This window comes from Oryctolagus cuniculus, chromosome 1, assembly GCF_964237555.1.
Source record: "Oryctolagus cuniculus chromosome 1, mOryCun1.1, whole genome shotgun sequence".
NCBI classification, from domain to species: Eukaryota; Metazoa; Chordata; class Mammalia; order Lagomorpha; family Leporidae; genus Oryctolagus; species Oryctolagus cuniculus.
Genome location: NC_091432.1, coordinates 75,119,988 through 75,143,311, shown reverse-complemented (window position 1 = coordinate 75,143,311; position 23,324 = coordinate 75,119,988). Strand labels below are relative to the sequence as shown.

The 23,324-nt window shown below is 38.3% G+C and overlaps 1 protein-coding gene across 27 annotated transcripts in view; it reads left to right on the top strand.

Moving 5' to 3' along the window:
• Positions 1 to 23,324, top strand: part of DLG2 (discs large MAGUK scaffold protein 2) — a 2,256,157-nt gene that overhangs the window by 1,564,796 nt on the left and 668,037 nt on the right. For all 27 annotated transcript variants that reach the window (XM_051821188.2, XM_051821179.2, XM_051821160.2 and 24 more), the window contains one exon: positions 13,687 to 13,811. In XM_051821188.2, coding sequence (XP_051677148.1) covers positions 13,687 to 13,811 — 125 coding nt within the window. The remainder of the gene's footprint in view (positions 1 to 13,686; positions 13,812 to 23,324) is intronic.

The following is a 23,324-nucleotide window of genomic DNA, read 5'->3' as shown; positions in this document are numbered from 1 at the left end:
GATAGGAATCAGCATTGGTAAAAGGATATATATAATTTCAGTGTTTATCAAAATAAGAATTAGACATCAAAAGGCTAAATAACATTATTGAGGTCTCTTTATCTAGCTTCTATTTACCTCACACTTTTCCATACTATCTCCCCATCTTTTCCCCTGTATTCAATATAGCTAGGGAATTCTATTTACCAAGAGAAGTAAACTATGACATTATAGGTTAAAATATATTAATCCATATTTTGGTAACTAAATAAAGAAATTAGGAATGAATATATTGTCTGACATTCATTCTCCCTTGCTGCCCTCATTCTTGTAAGGACCCTTTAAATAATGATATGAATGAACTAACATTGAGTGATCATCACCCATGTGCCATGTTCAGGACGCTCCTAGTGTTTTCTTCTGCCTGACAGGCCTGTGAGTAGGTGCCATTATCTCCACTTTACCCATGAGGAAACCAGGCACAGGTAAGTGATGTATCTGGTGTCAGACAGCTAACAACAAAGGAGCTGATACACAAACCTAGGTCTAAATAGCCAAATTGAAGCTTTTCTAATAACCATATCACTTCAGTAGGAAGTTCAAATTTTTTCTAATACTGATAGTAGTAGTTTAATTGCTTTCCAAAAAAAACAATAAAATGACTCCTTGCCATTATAATTTTTGTTTCCCAACTATCAAATTAATTTTTAACTCAGGAGAGGCGATATGATATAATGGAAATGACTTTAAATCTAAAATACACTATTTACTGGCTATATCTTTAGGTTGCTTTCCTCTTCTCAGTCTGTGTTTTTTTGTCTGTGTGTTGATTGTGTTTCTTTTTAATATATAAAAAGAAAATAGTCTCTACCAGATAGAGGATTATAAAAAGCATCTATCATGCCGGCGCCGCGGCTCAGTAGGCTAATCCTCCGCCTTGCGGCGCTGGTGCACCGGGTTCTAGTCCCGGTCGGGGTGCCGGATTCTGTCCCGGTTGCCCCTCTTCCAGGCCAGCTCTCTGCTGTGGCCAGGGAGTGCAGTGGAGGATGGCCCAAGTCCTTGGGCCCGGCACCCCATGGGAGACCAGGATAAGTACCTGGCTCCTGCCATCGGATCAGCGTGGCGTGCCAGCCGCAGCACGCTGGCCGTGGCGGCCATTGGAGGGTGAACCAACGGCAAAGGAAGACCTTTCTCTCTGTCTCTCTCTCTCACTGTCCACTCTGCCTGTCAAAAAATAAAAAAAAAGCATCTATCAGTGTTTAGGATAGTATAATCATGCAAAAAAATGTTAGTTCTATTGAGATTAATTTTCGAACTAAATACCTCCTAATGAAAATCTATTCTTGTTCTTGGGTATTTTGAACAATACTAGTATTAATTAAAATATTCATCTTCCTATAAAAACAAATAATTTTTCTTTGAATATTTTCAAAGGCCATCATACTGTAATTAAAACATCACATAATTTTTCTCTCACGTTTACATATTGAACATTTTCCATTGCTATTTTGTAATACAATAATTTTAATGGCTCTAGAATATTCCCACATTAAGATAGTTGTACCACAGCGTTTTTAACAACTCTTTTATTGTATAGATATTTGTTTTCAGTTGCAAATGTTTTTAATATTATAAAAATAATGCTTCAACAAACATTTGAACACAAATATTTTTAGACATCTGTGATTATTTCTTTAGAATAAATTCCTAGAATTTAGTGGCTAGAAACTATTTTAAAGTAGAAATTAAATTCTAAATCAAGTAAATTCTTTGTTAGAATATCATGTAAATGCATATGATTATAATATCACTGTTTGTTTTCTTTTTGTATCACATTTGGGGAATAAAATTTTGAAACTCATCGGGGGAATGTCTCAGCTTCCCCTGAGACATTGTACTTATATTATTTGCAACCATCAATTAAATAGTAAAGTGCCTTTCCTTTTTGCTGATCCTTTCTCTAAGAGGAGATGGTGTACAGTACAGGACACAGGAAGTGCCATTTGGCTAGGTAATGAACTTGTGCTCCTGGGTAAGTCAGCAAATGTGGAGAATTGGCAATAGGAAGGATGAATGGTCTGTGCCATCCACATTCATCAGGCGTGAAATCTGCCCAACTACAAGGACAAAGCAGCCCACCCAGAGCTCTGTACGAGAGCTGCCCTTACCAGCACGGCGCCTCAGATTTTCCATTTATTAGGTCAAGGATCAACACTCAGATAATTACTCACAAATTTTCAGGATCTAAGAGTGTCAGCCAGAGGTCTGCCTGTGCACATGAAGAGATTCCTGCTCAGAGGAGAGAGGAGTGAGGTCTGCTGCTGCAGCTGGCAGGCTCTGGCATGATTGTATGATTGTCAGGGGACTGAAGTGATTGAGTCATGGAGAGGAGCAGGCAGCAATTTCATTACTGTTTTTTATCACTCCCTCTCTCCACTGGATGCTGCTGGCTGGTGGCAAAGGCCTAAAAGGGAAGGCTGGAATAGAAGAATATGGGGAAGTGGTAAGGCACTTTAAGTCATTTCCTTAGCTGAATTCAAGTGAGCCTTTCCTAAAGAACTATGGTGACTGGGCACATCCAGCTGGTAGAGTGTTTAATTGAAACATGAAAGCTTTCAGGAATCCTTGTGACTAGAAACACAGGGAAAATTAGACTCTCTCTCTAGCACTTTTTACCATGGCCTATTGTAGATTCCCAAACCCACTCATTTTCCTCAAAGTCATTGTGAGCATAGGAGAATGTACAAGTATCTTAGGAAATGCCACAACTATCATGTAGAGAGCCTATATATTGCAATCAATTCTGAAACCACTATTTAAATATTTCAGGATTGTTAACAAAATCTGTTGAGTCATAGAATAAATACTTGAAATGCAACAGTAGTGAATTCCTTCCATCATTAAAGATTCCTGAAGTTTCCTTTTCTCTGTGTTGGCAGGAGTAGCTTTCCTATGTCTAGCAGAGTCCTAAAGGAATCTGTAAAGTCCATCATTTAATAGGTGCTTAGATCCCTCATGCCCAGTGACTAGCAAGCTACCCCTTGAGTGACAGTCCCTCCCTTGCTTCCTAAGCTGTACATCGGCAGTCTCAAAAGTTCTGTCTCATTATTTATCCTTCAGTTGAGCCAAAATTTAAAAAACTATTTTCCATTTTTTATTCTTGCTGCCGTGAAGAGCAAAATGCTTCTGCTTATGTTATGTTCCTTAAAGACTGTAGGCTTCTACTGCATCCTTTCTTAGTCTTTCCCATAGAAAGACCCCCCCTCTAGCCTCAGTAGGTTTGTTTGTTCATTTCTCCTTCAGATGTTTACTAACAATACATCATGCCAGACGAGGCATGAAAGAAACGAAAATTAATACTGCATGGTTCCAACATTCTATGTTTACTGTGAAGGAAATATAGAAACAGTATAAAATGGGAAATTTATGTATAAATTTATACATACATATTTATATACATATATATGTATACATATAATACATAAAATGGAAATTCCTATGTTCATGTATTGAAAAAATTAATATTTTGGAATAGTTCATACTACCCAAAGCAATCTCTATGAAAATTCTGACGCCATTTATCATAGATAAGTCTTTGATCCATCTTGAGTTGATTTTTGTATATGGTGAGAGATATGGATCTAACTTTATTTTTCTATTTATACACATCCAGTTTTGCCAGCACTATTTGTTGAAGAGATTATCTGGTCTGAGCACTTTTGTCAAATATCAGTTGGCTGCATTTATGTGGCTGGATTTCTAGGGTATTTATTCTGCTCCATTGATTCATGTGTCATACCAGTACCATGCTGCTTTGATTACTATAGCTTTGTGATATGCTTTGAAGTCAGGTATTGTGATTCCTCCAGCTTCATTTTTCTTGTTCAGTTTACACTATCTTTTGTGATTCCATATGAATTTTAGGAATGGTTTTTCTAATTCTGTAAATAATGTCATTGGTATTTTGATTGGGATTGCATTGAATCTATATATTGTTTTAGCTAGTATGGATTTTTTATTTTTTAAGTTTTATTTATTTGTTTGAAAGGCAGAGTTACAGGCTAGGGGGTTGATGGAGACAGAGAAATCTTCCATCCACTAGTTCACTCCCTAAATGATGACAATGGCCCTGGAGCTGGGCCAATACGAAGCCAGTAGCCAGGAGTTTTTGTGGGTCTCTCACATGGATGTAAAGGACCAAGTACTTAGACCATCTTCTGTTGCTTTCCCAGGAAGACTTACAGGGAGCTGGATCAGAAGTGGAGCAGCCAGGACTCGAACCCATGCCCATATGCAGGTGGCAGCTTTACTTGATACACTATAGTGCCACCCCAATATAGGCATTTGAATGATATTGATTCTCTGATCCATGAACAAGGAATATCTTTCACCTCTTTTGTCCTTAATGATTTCTTTCATCAAATTTTAAAAAGTTTTATTAGTTTAAAGGGTACACATTTTATGCATTCCATAGGTATAGTTCTTTTTTTTTAAGATTTATCTGACATTTGAAAGGCAGAGTTACAGAGAGGGAGGAAAGGTGGAAGGGAGGAAGAAAGAGAGAGAAAGAGAGAATCTTCCATCCACTGGTTCACTCCCCAAATGGCTGCAACGGCTGGAACTGCACCCTTCCAAAGGCAGGAGCCAGGAGCTTCTTCCAGATCTTTCATATGGGCACAGGGGCCCAAGGACTTGGAGCCATCTTCTGCTGCTTTCTCAGGCCATGGCAGAGAGCTGGATCAGAAGTGGAGCAGCCGAGGCTTGAACCAGCACCCATATGGGATATCAGCACAACAGGCAACAACTTAGCTTGCTACACCACAGTGCCAACCCCATAGATACAGTTCTAAGAAGAGAATCACACTTCCCTCATTCCCCTGCTCCACCCCAGTCCCCATCTCTCCCTCCCCTTTCTTCATCAGTTTTTCAGTTTTTGCAAAGACATAATTTTAATCCACTCTATATTCACAGGTTTTATTTGCCACTAATCGTAATATTCAATGAGTAAAAGCAGGAAGACCACAATTTGACAGGAGTATTAAATGCAAGCTAAAACTGACAATCATATCCAAAAGTGACCATTTCATGCATATGCATTTTTTATTCTATATTAGCTGCCACTTATCAGAGAAAATGTGTGATATTTGTCTTTTAAGGATTGGTTTATTTCACTAAACATAATGGTTTCCAGTTGCATCCATTTTGTTGCAAAAGATAGATTTCATTCTTTTTATGGCTGAATAGTATTCCATAGTGTATATATATGACATTTTCTTTATACAGTCCTCAGTTGATTGGACATGTGGTTTGATCCCGTATCTAGGCTATTCTGAACTGAATGGCAATAAACATGGGGTAAAAATAACTCTTTCAAAAAAAAAACCTCTTTTATATGTTGATTTCATTTACTTTGAGTAAATTCCCAGGAGTGAGATGGCTGGTTCATATGGTATGTCTATTTTCAGATATCTGAGGAATCTTCATACTATTTTCCATAATGGTTGTACTAGTTTACATCCCCACCAACAGTGGATTAGGTGCCTTTCCCCCCATATCCTCACCAGCATATTTTGTTTTTCAATTTTTGGATGATAGCCATCCTAACTGGAGTGAGGTGAAACATCATTGTGTCTTTTATTTACATTTTCCTGATTGCTACTGATCATGAGCATTTTTAATGTGTCTTTTGGCCATTTTTGTTTTATCCTTTGAAAAATACCTATTCATGACTTGAACATTTCTTGACTGGATTGTTTTTTATTTTTGAGTTTCTTGGCTCTTTGTAGATTCTGGATATTAATACTGTATCAGTTGCATAGTTTTGCAAATATTTTCTCCCATTCTTTCAGTTGCCTCTTCACTTTGTTGAGTGTTTCCTTTGCAGTGCAGAATCTTCTTAGCTTGATATAATCCCATTTGTCCATTTTTCTTTGATTGCCTGTGCTTCTGGGATATTTTTCCAAGAAATCTTTGCCTATGCCAATGTCTTGAAGATTTTATTCAGTACTTGACTCTAGTAATTTGATGGTATCAGGCTTTAGATTTAGATCCTTGATCCATTTTGTGTTGATTTTTGTATAAGGTATAAGGTAGAGTTCTTGTTACATGCCTCTGCATGTGGAGATTCACTTTTCCCAGCACCAGTTGTTGAAGACTATTCTTTCTCCAGGGATTGAGTTCAGTTTATTGGTTAAAGATTTGTTGGTTGTAGATGCATGGATTAATTTCAGGGCTTTCTATTTTGTTCCATTGGTCTATATGTCAATTTTTGTACCAATACAAGACTGATTATAGCTGCCTGCAGTATGTCTTAAAGTTTGGCATTGTGAAGCCTCCAGCTTGTCGCTCCCCGTCTTCATGGAGGAACGACACAGGACCCTGCGCTGTTCTTTCGTCTGCTCGGCCCTCCCCGGGTTTGCTGCTGGTTCTTCCCGGGTTGGCTACCGTCCCTTCCACCTCCATGGAAGGGCGGTTCCCCCTAGCCACTTTCCCCACTTCCGCGGGGGAGCGGCACACCGCCGGCCGGCTCTCTCGGGGGCTGCACAGGTGTTCCTTCAGATAGATGTTCCCCTTAGATGTTCCTCGTGCATGCTGTCTCTCTCCTCCCTTATAGTCCTCTTCCACCAATCCCAACTCTGCTACCCGCATGCCGAGTACGCTGCTCTCCTCCAATCAGGAGCAGGTCCCACAGTCTATTGGTTGAACTGGAGGCAGCTGTGTAGAAGCTGTTTTTACTCCTCTCCCAGCGCCATATTGTGGGAGAGCAGATGCATAGAATAAGTCCTGATTCCAGTAACTTAGTCTAGTCCGAGTTGCTCCCCACACCAGCTGAGTTTTTATTTTTAAGATTGCTTTAGCTATTTTGAGTCTCTTGTGTTTCCATACAAATTTTAACGTGTTTTTCCTAGATATGTGAATGATGTCATTGGTATTTTGATTGGGATCACATTGACCAATCTGTTAGTCAGTTAACAAGGAATATGTTTACATGTGTATATCATTTCTATTTTTTAATGTTTTGTAATTTTCATCATAGAAATCTTTGACATCCTTGGATAAATTTAATCCAAGGTATTTAATTTCTTTGTAGTTTTATGAGTGGTACTGATCTTATATGTTTTTTTCTAAACCATGGAATTGTCTGTATATACAAAGACTGTTGAGTTTTGTGTGTTAATTTTACAGCCTACAACTATACCAAGCACTCTTCTAAGTTCCAATAGTCTCTTAGTGGAGTCTTTTGGTTCCCCCATATATCAAATCCTGTCATGAGTAAAAAGGTATAACTTGACTTACTCATTTTCAATTTGTATTCCTTTGCTTTCTTTTTTGCCTAATGCCTCTGGCTAAAACTTCCAGAATTATATTGAATAGCAATGGTGAAAGTGGGCATCCCTGTCTTGCTCTTGATCTTCATGGAAATACTTACAACTTTTCCCTGTTCAGTAAGATGCTGGCTATGGTTTTATCATGTTACCCTAATTTTGTTGAGATACGTTCCTTCTATACTCAATTTACCTAAGATTTTTATTATGAAAGGATGTTGTATTTTATCAAATGCTTTCTTTGCATCTGTTGAGATAATCATATGGTTTTTATTCTTCAATTAGTTAATTGACATGTCACATTTATTGATTTGTGTATGTTGCATACATGTACGCATCCTTGCATACAGATATAAATCCCCTTTGGTCTATGTGAATGGTCTTTCTGATGTGATGTGCTGTTGAAATTTTTTAAAGATTTATTTATTTATTTGAAAGTCAGAGTTACACAGAGAGAGAAGGAGAGGCAAAGAGAGAGAGAGGTCTTTCATCTGCTGATTCGCTCCCCAATTGGCCACAACAGCTGGAGCTGCGCTGATCCAAAGCCAGAAGCCAGGAGCTTATTTCAGGTCTGCCACATGGGTGCAGGGGCCCAAGCACTTGGGCCATCTTCCCCTGCTTTCCCATGCCATAGCAGAGAACTGGATCAGAAGTGGAGCAGCTAGTTCTCAAACCGGTGCCCATATGGGATGCTGACACTGCAGGCAGCAGCTTTACTTGCTACATGCTGTTGTATTTGATAGCTAGTATTTTGTTGAGGATCTTTGCATCAATGTTCATCAATGATATTGGTCTGTATTTCTATTTCTTTGTTATATCTTTTTCTAGTTTGGAATTAAGGTGATGCTGGCCTCATAGAAGGAATTTGGGAGAATTTCCTCCCTTTAATTTGCTTTGAATGGTTTGAGAAGAATTGGAATTAGTTCTTTCAAAGTATGTTAGATCAGATTGACGTCATCCAGTCCTGAGCTTTTCTTTGCTAGGAGAATATTTTTCTTATTCAGTCTCTGTCTAGGTTATTGGCCTGCTTGACAATTTTTATTGTAAAAATCTTTCACATCTTTAGTTAAAATTATTCCTTAGTATTTGATTTTTTTGTGTGGCTCTTGTGAATGGAATTTCTTTCCTGATTTCTCTTTCTGTGAGTTCATCATTAACATAAAAAAGCTACTTTTTCATGCTTATTTTTTAATCTGCCACTTTACTGAATCATCTTATGAATTCCTACAGCTCAGCTTTTTGGTGGAGTGCTTAGGTTTTTCCATGTATAGCATCATGTAATCTGCAAACAGAGATAATTTGACTTTCTAATTTCCAATTTTGATGCCCTTAATTTCTTTTTCCTCCCTAGTTATTGCTAAAACTTCTAGTGCTATATTTATTAAGAATTGCAAAAATAACCATCCTTGTTTTGTTATAGTTTTGAGGAGAAATTTTAGCATTTGATATTGTATGATATTGGATGTTGGTTTGTCATATATAGTCTTTATAATTTTGAGGAATGTTCCTTCCATACCTAATTTGTGGAGGGTTTTTATTATGAAAGAGTGTTGAATCTTTTTTTTTCTTTTCTTTTTTTTTTTTTTTTTTTTTTTTTTTTTGCCAGTCACAGACAGTGAGAGAGAGAGACAGAGAGAAAGGTCTCCCTTCCGTTGGTTCACTCCCCTAATGGCCACCACGGCCAGCATCGCGCCGATCCGAAGCCAGGAGCCAGGTATTTCCTCCTGGTCTCCCATGTGGGTGCAGGGACCCAAGCACTTGGGCCATCCTCCACTGCCCTCCTGGGCCACAGCAAAGAGCTTGACTGGAAGAGGAGCAACCAGGACTGGTACCCAGCACCCCAACTGGGACTAGAACCCGGGGTGCCGGCGCTGCAAGCGGAGGATTAGCCAAGTGAGCCACTGTGCCAGCCAAGAGTCTTGAATCTTATCAAATGCTTTTTCTACATCTATTGAGATAACCAATATAGTTTTTCTGTTCATTCTATTGATGTGATTTATGACTTTTATTGATTTGTGAATGTTGAACCAATCTGTATTCCTGGAATATATCCCACTTGATCATGATGTATGATGTTTTTGATGTGGATTTGGACTCAATTTGCTAGTTTCTTGTTGAGAATGTTTTGGTCTATGTTCATTAAAGATATAGATTTGTAGTTTTCTTTTCATGTCTTATCCTTGGGTGTGATATCAAAGTGATGCTGGCCTCATAAATGAGTTCAGCAGACTTCCATCCCATTCAATATTTTGGAATAGTTTGAAGAATATGGTTACTTTCTCTTTGAATGTTTTTGTTGAATTCAGTAGGAATGCCATCAGGCCCCAGATTTTTCCCTGATGGAAGACATTTGATCACTCCTTCAAATTCACTGCTTGTTATGGATCTGTTTAGGTTGTCTATATCTTCTTGATTTAATCTTTTTAAAAGGAAAAGTTTCTTTTGTGATAACAGGGATAGAACTGCCAAACATTATCCTAAGTGAAATAAATGAAACACAGAAAGATAATTATCACATGTTCTTAATCATATGTGGAATTTAAAACAATTAAATTAATAAAATTGAAGAGAGTTGTACTTAACAGATGCTAAGAGATGAGGCGAATAGGGAGATGATAGTGAGTACAAAGCCTCATTTAGACAGGAGGAATGTTTGATTTTTTTAATAATTATAAAACATGGGCCGGCGCCGCGGCTCACTAGGCTAATCCTCTACCTTGCGGTGCCAGCACACCGGGTTCTAGTCCCAGTCGGGGCGCTGGATTCTGTCCCAGTTGCCCCTCTTCCAGGCCAGCTCTCTGCTGTGGCCTGGGAAGGCAGTGGAGGATGGCCCAAGTGCTTGGGCCCTGCACCCCATGGGAGACCAGGAGAAGTACCTGGCTCCTGGCTTCGGATCAGCACGGTGTGCTGGCCGCTGCGCGCCAGCCGCGGTGGCCATTTGAGGGTGAACCAACGGCCAAAGGAAGACCTTTCTCTCTGTCTCTCTCACTGTCCACTCTGCCTGTCAAAAAAAATTATAAAACATGGTGAATATAAAAAATAAAGGATTGCTGTACATTTCAAAATCACTGAATGAATTTCTAATATTCATCATAATAATAGTAAACATTTGATTGATACGTTAATTAGCTTAATTTAAGCTATCTACATTGCATTCAAAAATTTTGATCCCACTTTTATCCCATAAATATATACAACTATATTTTACCAATACATAATAAAATAAAAATTAATAAAAATTACTTGGAATCAATGCCCTCTGAGCCATACTTTAGAAAACACGAAGATGGCAATATGAGAAACTTCTGGTTGAGAAAACAGCACTAGTAAAGGCCAAGAGATTAAGTGTAGTGTGGATTATGCGGGAAAATCCAGCAGTTCAGTTACTATTCTAAGGGCTAAAGTATGAAGATAAAAATAAAAACAAAGGTAAGAGCTAGATCATGAATATTTTTGTCCAAAATAAAGTTTCGTGTACCTTCTACAAATATATTGATATTATTAGGAGAAAGCATTTGGGTATCTCCAAATCTCCTTTTTGCTTCCTTCTCCACCTCTATTATGAAGAAATTATTACCCCTGAGGTGCCAACTCTGGTCAGACTAGGATATTTGTACTCCAGTTGACATTCTTGGAGCTAGACAAAGCCTTTCTTTCCCAGACCTCTGAATCTTTGAAGAGCTATCTCATGAGTCATCTAAATGCTATCTTAGTGGCTACATATGAGACAATGTAGTTGAGGTTACACAGCACCTGAAATGTGTGGATCACCAGATGCTATGCTAACACTGCTACTCTTAACTATACTTTGAATTCTGGGAAGGCAGAAATTATCTGGTTTTAATCTCTGTAGCCTTAGATTACAGTTAGTCACATATGAGATATTCAATAAATACTGATACAGTGGTTGGATGCCAATAGGCACTTACAATCCATATTGGATTCCTATACACCCTACACTTATGAGCCTCATGATAAAGATTCATTCTCTCTAATTTTTCTTGCTTTCTTTGTTCAAATCTTACTGTCTTTTCTTAGATCTGGCATGCTCTTTAGTTCCTCCCTCTGTGTCACTATTTTTAGTTCCTCCTCTTAGCCATTCTGAAACTCTGTACTTCCCCTGCATATGTCTTATAAGCTTACATTGTAAACTCCAGAGATTAGTCTAGTGCCTGGCAGAGAGCTAGTGCTTAATAAAATTAAATAAATTCATAATTATATTCTACTGATAAGTAACATATCTGTTCAATTTTTTCAAAGAACAAATAGAATTAAAGAAACTGTAGTAAGTATAAAGACATGGAATTTTAGTTAGTGTGGCTGAACTATGAATTTCAATATAAATGTGCAAATGTGAAAACACGATACTAGAATTTAGCTATATTATTTCAGTCAGTAAAACCTACTAAACATTACTCTGAAATTTGCAACAGTATTACTATTGAGTTACAGCTGATCCTATCTTGACATTGAACTATTTTGACTAATCGAATGTCCTAATCAATTTCTCTGGGCTAACTACTGAATTATCAGTCCTCATCTATTTTATTTTAAAGATTTTATTTATTTTGTTTGAGAGTTAGAGTTACAGGCAATAAGAGGGAGAGACAGGGAGAAAGGTCTTCCATCTGCTGGTTCACTCCCCAGACGGCTGCAATGGCCAGAGCTGCGCCCGTCCGAAGCCAGGAGCCAGGAGCCAGGAGCTTCCTCCCAGTCTCCCATGTAGGTACAGGGGCCCAAGGACTTGAACCATCTTCTACTGCTCTCCCAGGCCATTGCAAAGAGCTGAACTGGAATTGGAGCAGCTGAGACTAGAACCGACACCCATATGGGATGCCAGCACCACAGGCAGAGGGTTAACCTACTGCTCCACGGCGCCAGCCCAGTCCTCATCTGTTCTTCTCCCACAAACAGACCTAATCAGGTGGTCATAAATTTATATTGCTATATTTATTGTAAGAATATATAGAAAAATCAAATATCCATTCACAGGGGACTAGTTAAAATAAATGATGGCATATGATCTTGATGGATTATTATTTAAACATTTAAGATAGACAATTATAAATACTGTCTAGCTATACAGAAATAACTTAAAATGTAATGTGAATTGAAACAAAATCAGAACACAAATCTGGAAGCCTAATGTAGCCATGGAAATGGTGATTAAAAGAGAATATGGAAATAAGAAATAAGTAAGATGGTTTGTGAAATTTGAGGGTATTCTTAATTATACCTTAGGTACAAATTTTAGAATGGCATATGAGGCTGGCGCCGCAGCTCACTAGGCTAATCCTCCACCTTGTGGCGCCGGCACACCGGGTTCTAGTCCCAGTCAGGGCGCCGGATTCTGTCCCGGTTGCCCCTCTTCCAGGCCAGCTCTCTGCTGTGGCCAGGGAAGTGCAGTGGAGGATGACCCAAGTCCTTGGGCCCTGCACCCCATGGGAGATCAGGAGAAGCACCTGGCTCCTGCCATCGGATCAGTGTAGTGCGCCGGCTGCAGCGTGCCGGCCGTGGGGGCCACTGGAGGGTGAACCAACAGCAAAGGAAGACCTTTCTCTCTGTCTCTCTCTCTCACTGTCCACTCTGCCTGTCAAAAAACAAACAAACAAACAAACAAACAAACAAAAAAAAACCAAAAACAACAACAACAAAAAAAAACAAACAAAAAAAAGAATGGCATATGTACATTGGATGTCAATTACTATAATCCACAGTAGCAAATATGAAAACTTTGGTAGAATATAAACTACTCAGATTCATATGCTGAAAGCAGTATTGTATTCTTGTCTATTGCTACTGCAAATGAAAGCCCGTTTATTGTTGAAATGTAACTCATTTGTATTATAATTCTAGAGAGGGACCCTGCTTTCTGAAGTGAAAGTTCCTTCATACATAGAACACATTTATCTGATGGATAAGTGACATTAGAACAAGAATACCAGAAATTACAAAATGAGAACACCCAGATTTCTCCATTCTATCTAATCGAATATTTTCATGTAAAATCTCTTCACATTCTTTCTCATGTGAATGTATTATTTTTACAATTGACATTCAAATGACTTTTGGAACTTGTTTATATTATGCAATGTATAAAGTTTTATTTCCTAATTCACAATGATCATTCCTTATTGCAGCATAGATGGAAAAAATATTAAAAGCAAAAATGTAATGCCCTATAATTCTTGCACTGCAAGGACAAACTTGAGTCTTTTTCCTGACCTTCCTTTGTCTGCTGACCATGTGCTTTATGGCTTTGCATACAAGACTGTTATCACCTGATTTCCATTTGAGTTGTAATGTGATAACACAGAGTCCAAGGGGAACTGGGTTTTAGGTGACAGACACATCATTTAATGTCTGCCTATTGTTTCTTCAGGGAAATTCTGGTCTGGGATTCAGTATTGCTGGAGGGACAGATAATCCCCACATTGGAGATGACCCTGGCATATTTATTACGAAGATTATACCAGGAGGTGCTGCAGCGGAAGATGGCAGACTCAGGTAAAGATATGAAACAGCAGAATCATTTGGACAGCAAATCTACTTCATCAATGATATACATTTGTATCTTTGGAGAATAATTCTATAAAAGTTTTGTGCTTGAAATAGAAGGTTATCAAAGCAAGCTTTCTGTTATGCCTGTGTAGATATTTTTGCTATTTATTGCATTTCATCTAGTGTTTAACCTGTTTTTGTCAACAGCTGCCACATTGAACATTGGTCACGTTTTTTAAGCACAATGTTTGGAGCAAAAAAAAAAAAAAAAAAAACTGAAAAGCAGCTAACAATCAGCCAGAGGATGGGGACAAAACTCATTAAAAGGCAGGATTTGAAATGCAGTCTATCCCGTCCAGCTGGCTCATGGTAAAGCAAAACTTCACCAGACAGATGTGATTGGTGACTTCTCCTTTCTATTCTCATGAGAAACCAAAACTCAGATCAGTAGAATCACCACTTCCTTAATATTCTTGTGATAAATCTGGAAGGGTCAAGAGTGGGATTCGGCACCTTTATTTTGCTAATGGTAACTTTTGGAAAGAAGCAAATATTTTACCCCCTCTGAAAGAAATTTCCCCATTGCATCATTCTGACCACGATTGGCCTAACTGCCTAGAAGCCTGTCTGCCTCCTTACTATAAAAGGGTAGCTGCGTGAGCCAGGCCCCTTCCTTAAAGAACCTTGTAATTTTGAGAAAGAAGAGTCTCCCACATGGGGCAGTTAGTTGATAATACAAAATATTTTCAGAGATCAAAATGCTAAAAGCCGTTGTGGTTTGGAAAACTTCAGATCTCCTTGCAGAGAACAACATATCCTCCTGTTATGTTAGCACACCCCTCAGGCCAAACAGAAAGATAGACAGGTACATAGGTAGACAGGTAGAACTCCATAAATTATTGATGAATGAATTTTTTAATGATTAAAGTGGAGAAGGGGAAGGAGGGAAAATTCATTGATTGAGGGAGGGTAGTGAATGTATGTTAAAGGAAAATTATTTATGGTAAACAAAGACTATAGGCAAGACTTTATTTAAGAAAGATGATTACGATGAGGGTTATGCAGTAAGGGAGAAAGATTGGGCTTAACTTTGAATAAAAATAAGGACAAGTAGGGATAGATAGCACGAATGAGGAAGAGTTCAGTGGATGAAAAATCACTAAAAGAAACCATCAGGGTAAGGGAAATTCTGGCTAAAGGAAGCAGACAGTATTCTTATTGAAGGCAGGCCTGAGTGATAAGATATTCAGAGTGGAGGATGACAAATCTAATGAAAACCAAAGGTGAGGCATTTTACATAAGCTGACTCAGCAGGATTCTTGTGAAAAATGGACCAAATAGGCCAAAGGCAGAACCCAAGGTCAAGGCCTAGTTAATAGAGCTCAGAGGAGCCTGACTCAAGTTTGGTCAAGGAGAGTTTCTATAGGTGGCACAAGCATATTCTTGTAGGTAAGAATGAATTTAGCTAGCATAGAGTCACTTCAAGAAATGTGACTTAAGTAGCACACATGTAAGCTCCATAGCCTTTCTCCGTCCATTTTTTGATTAACCATAAATACGGCAGTTTGTTATTTTTCTTATAAAGGAACCAAAGATACTGTTGTTCCCTATCCAATTGTTCTAATACAGTGATTACTTTTGAGGGATCCATCTTTGTAGCTTGTGGAGAAAAACCACATTTATTTCCCAGGTACATCTGCATTTCCTACCTACAAGAAAAGATACTTCCATGGGGAAACACATTTTTTGACAATAGAATTCCTAAGCAAAATTGACTAATTTCTGAGGGACAAAATATCTATGCTGAATAGTTATTAGCTATATAGTTGAGCATGATGGAGTGGGTATTTAAATTAGGTTCTTGCCACTCAAGTCAAGAACCTGGATTGCAGCCCTGGCTTCTGGTTCTGGCCCCACCACTGTGGGCATTTGTCAGTGAGTCCTCTGTTTCTCCATGTTTCTCTCTCTCTTTCTCCCTCCCCTCTCTTATTCTCTCTCTCCTCCTCTTTCTCTCTCTCTCCTGCTCAAATAAATAAAAAATACCTTAAAAAGGATTAAAAGTGTCAATTTTAAGAATGCCACCATTCTTTGCCTACAAGCATGGAAGGCAATCCCATGTCTACAGCTTTAAAGGGATGTTCTTCTGTGCTGGAGCCTTGACTCAAAGATTGTAAAGAGAATAATCATAATGAAAGAATAACACTGATTCAGTTTTTTTTATGTGTGGGGAATTATGCTTAGATGGGTAAAGTTTTAAATATAGATGTAATTACAAACACACACACACACACACACACACATACACATACATAACACAATCCCCTTTATATTTATAGTAGCCACATGAGGTAGATATTATTACTGTGGCCATAGTAATATGTGTTTAGGAAACTAATAAGTCAGTGTAAGGTCACCTAGCTAACTTTCTCTATATTAAAAGCACAGTCCAGGATGTCACTAACATACTCTAAACCTTCATCTAGTGGTAGAATCCACTATATCATATCATCTGCTTAAAAACTCCCAGAGGTTAAGTTTTCACAATATTAAGTGACAAATCTCAACATAAGTTTGCTCTTTTTATACTGAATCATGGTTTCCTTTATTCTGACATCCACACATTGTTTCTTATTCTGGCTTCCTGTAACCAGAGGCAGAGCTAATGAATATGGATATGAATGTCACCTCCTAAGGCTGTACAATGAACAAAGTGTACAATTCTGTGCAGTATTTCTAACTGAAACAACAAAACTTCCTTACCCCTCACTGATATTGCAACCTTGTTCCTATTGGCTATTGTGTCCACTTCATTGTGGTACTGAGATTGTTCCCCACCTTATTGCTTCCCACCATGCACTTGAATGGCTTAGGTACATATCAGAGTTCAAACATAATAATTGATTGAAAATCTGACAATGTGGCATTAAGCATGGATTTTCAGAATTAAGCATTTAATCTATCCCCAAAGCTATTTTACAAAAAGTGGTACTGAGGCTTGGAAATGTGACTTATCCTGAGATATAAAACATTTGAGGACCCACTTTAAATAGAATCCAAATATCTTTACTGAAATAATTGACATTTCAAAGTAGGGACGCAGGCCCAAACTAAGTCCAATTCTTTTTTCAATGTAGCAAAACAAAAACAAAAACTGAATCTGTACCAAAAATCTGTAAGGATACCTTTTAATCTCACAGTTAATCCTTAAGGACATGAAAGCAGGATGTTACAATGAGCTCTGCAAGGATGTAGGTCTAATATCTGTCCAGGTAAACTAATATAATTGACCTTGGACTAATTAAATCCTCTTAGTTGCCATTTTTAATCTATAAAATATTGATTATAATGGCTATTCCGCTGAATTCTGATAATTCTGATAATTTGATGATGTAAGAAGCCTTTCTCTATGCCAGGCACACAGTTGTTGCACAATATATTTTACCAGTTGCCCCCACCTTTTTAAATCATCCCTCTCTACTTTTCAGTAGTTTTCCCTATCCTTTTGCCTCTGTTTCTTTTTCTCTGTTTGATTTTCTCTCATCATTTCTATATTTTCTTCAGTCTCCTTTCACCCTCTGTCTTTTAAGCTTCCTGTTCCTATTTTTAATTTTTTATCTTGATCATACTATAACATAATATCAAAAGTCACTTAAAATGGATATGGTACTGAGTAAATTTCTATATTTCTATTCTCAAGTTTATGCTGAAACCACCTGAATCTACTGTTTCCTCCTCTTAACAAATGAAAATGGACCCATACACTAAAGTTATTTTTCTTTTTTTAAAATATTTATTTATTTTATTTGAAAGGCAGAATTACAGAGAAGTATAGAGAAAGAGAGAAGGGTATAGAGAAAGAGAGAGAGTGGTCTTCCATCCTCTGGGTTCACTCCCCAAATGGCTGCAACGGATGGAGCTGGGCCGATCCAAAAGCAGGAACCAGGAGTTTCTCTCAGGTCTCCCACATGGGTGCAGGGGCCCGAGGGTTTGGGCCATCTTCCACTGCCTTCCCAGGTCATAGTAGAGAGCTGGACCAGAATTGGAGCAGCCAGGACTCAAACCAGCACCCATATGGGATGCTGGCGCTGGCCCCGTTATTTTTCTTTTATGCCTACAAACACTTTGGTGTTTCTTATGAGTTAAAGTTCTTAAAATTTTTAAATGTATATTTCCTATTACAAATTTCTATAGTTTGAATGTTTTTGACATCCCAAAACTCAGATTACTGAAAGCTAATCACCAATGTTATGACTTGTGGTAGGGCCTGTGTGTATGAGGGAGTAATTAGATCAATTTGAAGAGGTCACTAACAAGATTAGTGCCCTTATAAGGAAATATTCTAGATTTTTTTAAAAAGATTTCTTGATTGATTGAGTTATTTGTTGAAAAGGCAGACTGGCAAAGTGAGGGACAGAGAAAAGAAAGACTTTTCATCTGCTGACTCACTTCCAAAATGCCTGCAACAGCCAAGGCTGAGCCAGGCTGAAGCTAAGAGCCTAGAACTCCATCTGTGTCTCTCCTGTGGGTAACAGGGCCAAGCATTTGAGCCATTATCTTCTGCCTTCCAGGATGCATTAGCAAGAATGCTGGATCTGAAGCAGAGTAGCCAGAACTTAAAGGGGCACACTGATAAAGGATGCAGGTGCATCAACTGGCAGTTAACCCACTATGCCACAAAGGTCTCCCTTAGTCCTTGGCTTGTGTTAATGCTCTATAAAAGCTTCCTTGCCCCTCCCACCATGTGAGAACACAGCTAGAAATCACCATCTATTAATTATGAAGAGTGCCCTGACCAGAAACTGAATCTCCTAATTCCTTGATTGTAGTCTTCCTAGCCTCCAGAACCATTGGAAATGAACCACTGTTGCTTTGTTATATAGCAACTCTAAAAGATTAAGATTTAAATTGTATTTTTGACAGTTATATAATACTATAATGTACAGAAAAGCTGAGGCCCAGAAAAGTGAGGTAATGTACCTACTCAGAGGAGAGTAGTAATATTGGATCTAAATTAGTGAACATATAATAATCAAATCAATAATAATAATAACATTTAAGCACATAGTGCTTATACTGGGCCAAGTTCATTTTTGGCACAATAACTCATTTAAATTGTTAAATTAATCAATGAGACCATTATTTGTTTTACCCAAATTTTCATATGAGAACACTGAGAAACTCAGAAGTTAAGTAAGTTGCTCAAGTTTGCATAGCTAGTAAATGTTGGAGCCAAGATTTGAATATAAACAGCTTGAATCCAAAGTCCATGTTTTAGTACTAAGTTATATTTCAGGGAAAAAATGTGGAATGATCATTCTATAAGAGTCAGAATTCTGAAAATTCTTCTTCCAAGATTTCATACATCAATCCAAAGCAACTGAATATGAGATGTCACTCTTATGATTAGGTTATATCCTATGACATGGTTGTCCTTAAGATAGGGATAGTACCTGGGTGAGTCTAATCTGATCACATGAATCTTTTAAAGTGGTGTGCCTTCCTTGGCTAGAGGCAGAAGTCAAAGGGATTCCATATGTGTGATATACTCAACACACTATTGCAGACTGGAAAATGGAGAAGGCAATGACAGCAAGAAAGAAGATAGTCTCTAGGGAAGATCCAGGTCCCCAGTTGATAGACAACATGGAAGAAGGGACTTCAGCTCCACAACCTAATGGAGCTTAATCCTGCCAAACCACATGAGCCTGGAAAGACCTTGAGCCTCCAGATGACAGTGCAGCTCAGCCAACACCTTGACTCAGCCTTGTTAGAACTGGAGCAGCGATTCTAGCTGCACTGTGCTGGATGTCTGACCTACACAAACACTGAACTCATAAATGTGTGTTTGTTTTAAGCTGCTGAGTTTATGGTAATTTTCTGTGCAACAGCAAGACACTAATATATACATCATTCTAGGAATTCAGGGACTATTATGAAGGATCTTCCTGAGTGTGCTAAAGCAAACCTAATATAAAGTGAAAGTTCAGGCTTGAGGCAGAGATAAAGTGAGAAGTGACTTTCTCCTGTAGTAGGTCAGACTGCAAACTGAGCTCAAGTCTTGGTGGCTGTCCCATAAAAGAGAACTAAAAGAAAGAGACTAATATTTGGAGTCAGAGAATCTGGCTTTCTATTTATACTTCCTAGTTACGTGAGTTTGGGTCCCTTTTATTTGTAAATATTTTATTTTTATTTACTTGAAATACAGAGTTACAGAGAGAGGTAGAGAGAGAGAGAGAGAGAGAGAGTCTTCCATCCACTGGTTCACTCCCCAAATGGCTGCAATAACCAGAGCTATGCTGATCTGAAGTCAGAAGCCAGGAACTTCTTCCAGGTTTCCCACATGAGTGCAGGGGCCCAAGGACTTGGGCCATCTTCTACTGCTTTCCCAGACCATAGCAGAGAGCTGGATTGGAAGAGGAGCAGCCAGGACTAGAACCAGTGCTTGGTGCTTCAGTCCGGGACTTTAACCTGCTGTGCCCCAGCGCTGGCCCTTAGGCCTCTTTTTAAGGTCTTTGTTATTGATTTCCCCCATTGGTACATTAGAGATAGGAGCATGTATCTCAAGAAGCTATGGTAAAGACTGCATGATACACTGAAGAAGCTATGGAAATTGCAAGTTCCTGGATCCCAGTAACTCACACCTTTGTATAATCCCTTCCTCTCCACTATAGACAGAACCTGTCACTATGATGGGAGATCACTCCCTTACATGGCAAAAGGAAGTTCAAAGATGTAAGTAAGGTTGCTCTTTGGCTGACCTTGAGTTAATCAAAAGGGAGATCACCCTGAGTCAGACTGTCCTAATACAATGAGCCCTGTAGAAACAGAGTCTCCAACTGGCCTGGATGAAGCCAACTTCCATGTTAAGGCACCTTTGGAGGGAGCCATGTAAGAATGATCCAAGAGCAGCCTCCAGTCACTACAGGTAGTTCCCTACCTACAAGTACCCAACGGAGGTTGTCAGTCACACAGTGACAAGATTCTGAATTCTTCCAGTAACTGCATGAGCTTGTTGTAACAGAAATCCAAGCTCACTGAAGGAATGCAATCCAGCTGACACAACGATACAACTTCTCAAGACCCAGCCTTGAGGGTTCCTTTAAGCCAAGCCTAGATTCCTGACCCACTGAAATTATGAGATAATAAATATATGTTGTTTGAAACTGCTAAATTTGTGGTAAATTACATGCAGAAATAACAATATTAATACAGGCATATGAATTCTAGACCCAGAAATTCCTTATGCCTAGGCTGCCGGAGCAACTTGCCTGGTGCAGGCCTCTGCTGGCATTCTCCCACCCTGAAGTTCAGGAACAGTGTTGAGGCCTCAAGGTTTGGTTGAGTCCCTTCATGCACCTAAAGGCAAAAAGCCAAAAGTGCAGTCAGAAACAAGGGTTGGAGCAAGGCAAGAAGTAGGAAGAATCCTGTTCCGTAGGTAGAGGGACAGCAGAAACAAAGACTAGGTGAGATCTGTTGTTATATCTGTTGGCTGGGGATGAGTCTGAGCTGGAGAGCTAGACGATCCAGAAGCTATGCAGAAAATGGGAGATAAGGAAAAAGTCAAGAGGCAATGCAAGAAATGCACATGGTGGTTTAGATTAACTTCTCTGGGCACTGATCCTTTTCCAGTGGAATCTCTTTTTAAATATAACTTCTTGTATTTGTGTTTAGGGGGCCAATATTTGTCCTTTGTGTAGGATTTATAAAATGTATAATAGGCAAAGATGAAATAAAATATAATATAGTTGTTTTTACTTAGTAGACAGAGTCAATCACTATTAACACTTTTGTTCATGTATTTCTGTTTTACTTTTTGCAATTAAAAAAATTAGCTTAGATCATACTTTAATATTTAGTATTTAACTTTACTTCATCATATTTCACAAATATTGCCTACACCATTAAACATCCCTTTGTAAATAATTTAAATGCTATGTAGTAGCTTATTAGATCATTTGAATTTTTAGGAATTTAATTTTAGCTTCTCAACATTTTAAATAACCTGGAAATCTTGTAGAAATTGTTGACTCTATTTCTCAGTATTTCCTTAGGCTGTTTTTCTAATAGTAGGATTTCTCAACCAAATCATATGAATACTTTAAAGTCTTTTCATAGGAGGTTGGCATTGTGGCATAGTAGTTAAGCCACCTCCTGTGATGCTGGCATCCCCTATGGGTGCCAGTTGCAGTCTCTGTTACTCCACTTCTGATCCAGCTCCCTGACAGTGGCCTAGGAAGAGCAGCAGAATATGGCCCAAGTTTGGGCCCCTGCCAACTATGTGGGAGACCCAGAAGAAGCTCTTGGCTCCTGACTTAAGGCTGGCCCATCCCTGGCCATTGTGGCCATCTACACAGTGAACCACTGGATGGAAGATCTCTGTTTCTCTGTCTCTCTCCGTCTCTCTTTCTTTCTGTGTAACTGTGACATTCAAATAAATAAATGAATCTTTATATAAAGTCTTTTCATACATATTATCAAATTTCTTCCAGGAACATTATATCAAATTTTACTGCCACCACTAATATTGAACAGAGCCTATTTTACCTTATTATGTCAGTATTTTGTGTGCTTATACATGTATAATTTAGGGTTATTTTCCAAAGCAAACAAAAATACATTTCTTAGCTTTACTTTTCATTTATTTGATTAACATTAAAATAAAACTTTCAAAAAATGTTACCAGTCATTGGTATTTTGTCCTCTAGAAGTAGTCATTAAAGTATGATAGTATTACTTGTCTTTAAAAATAAGAACATTTTAGAAAGAACATTATGTATTCTTTCAGAGAAAAATGGGCATATTTCCATACTTTGAAGAATGATTTTTATTTGTACTCTTGTATTTCGATCATAAAAAATGCCCTCTGTGTAGCTTTGAAGTCCCTGGATTGCCAAGGACCAATATTGATATGTCATCCTGGGGAAGAGATATCACATGACAACCTCTACTTGGCAATGCAGCAATGACATTTTACACAACACTGCACTTATTAAACCCATCCACAGCACAAAAGCAGCATGTAGGAGCAGGTAGAAAAGATGGCTGCTCGCCAATTTCCTGACAAGTGACACAATTTAATCTCGTAGCCCACAGCATAATCATTTCTATACTCTCAGACAGGATGAAAAAGAAAGTTTTCTTTTCTTTATGCCCATTGCTTCATTTTTTACTTCTGTGTCTGTTTTCAGATAAGGTTGTCTTTGTCCTTATAAAAGCCAGGATAATATACATGTTTGTTTCAAACAATACTATTGATTATACTGAAGTTTGACTATACTGACAAGTTTACTGGTTAAGAACAATGTTTTAAGAATGCAATCCCCGTATATAAACCACAGTGTTATCCTTTTGACTGTCCTTTGTCAACTCATTCTTTTGCTTCTTCTTTCATGTATAACTCACTGATTACAAAGTTAGATCGTGAAGAGAAAGAGGATAGGAAGAAAACAGAAAATGAAGAAAAGGGAAAGAGACAAACTATCAATGTGTTAATCAGCTATTCATCACTATAACAAACTA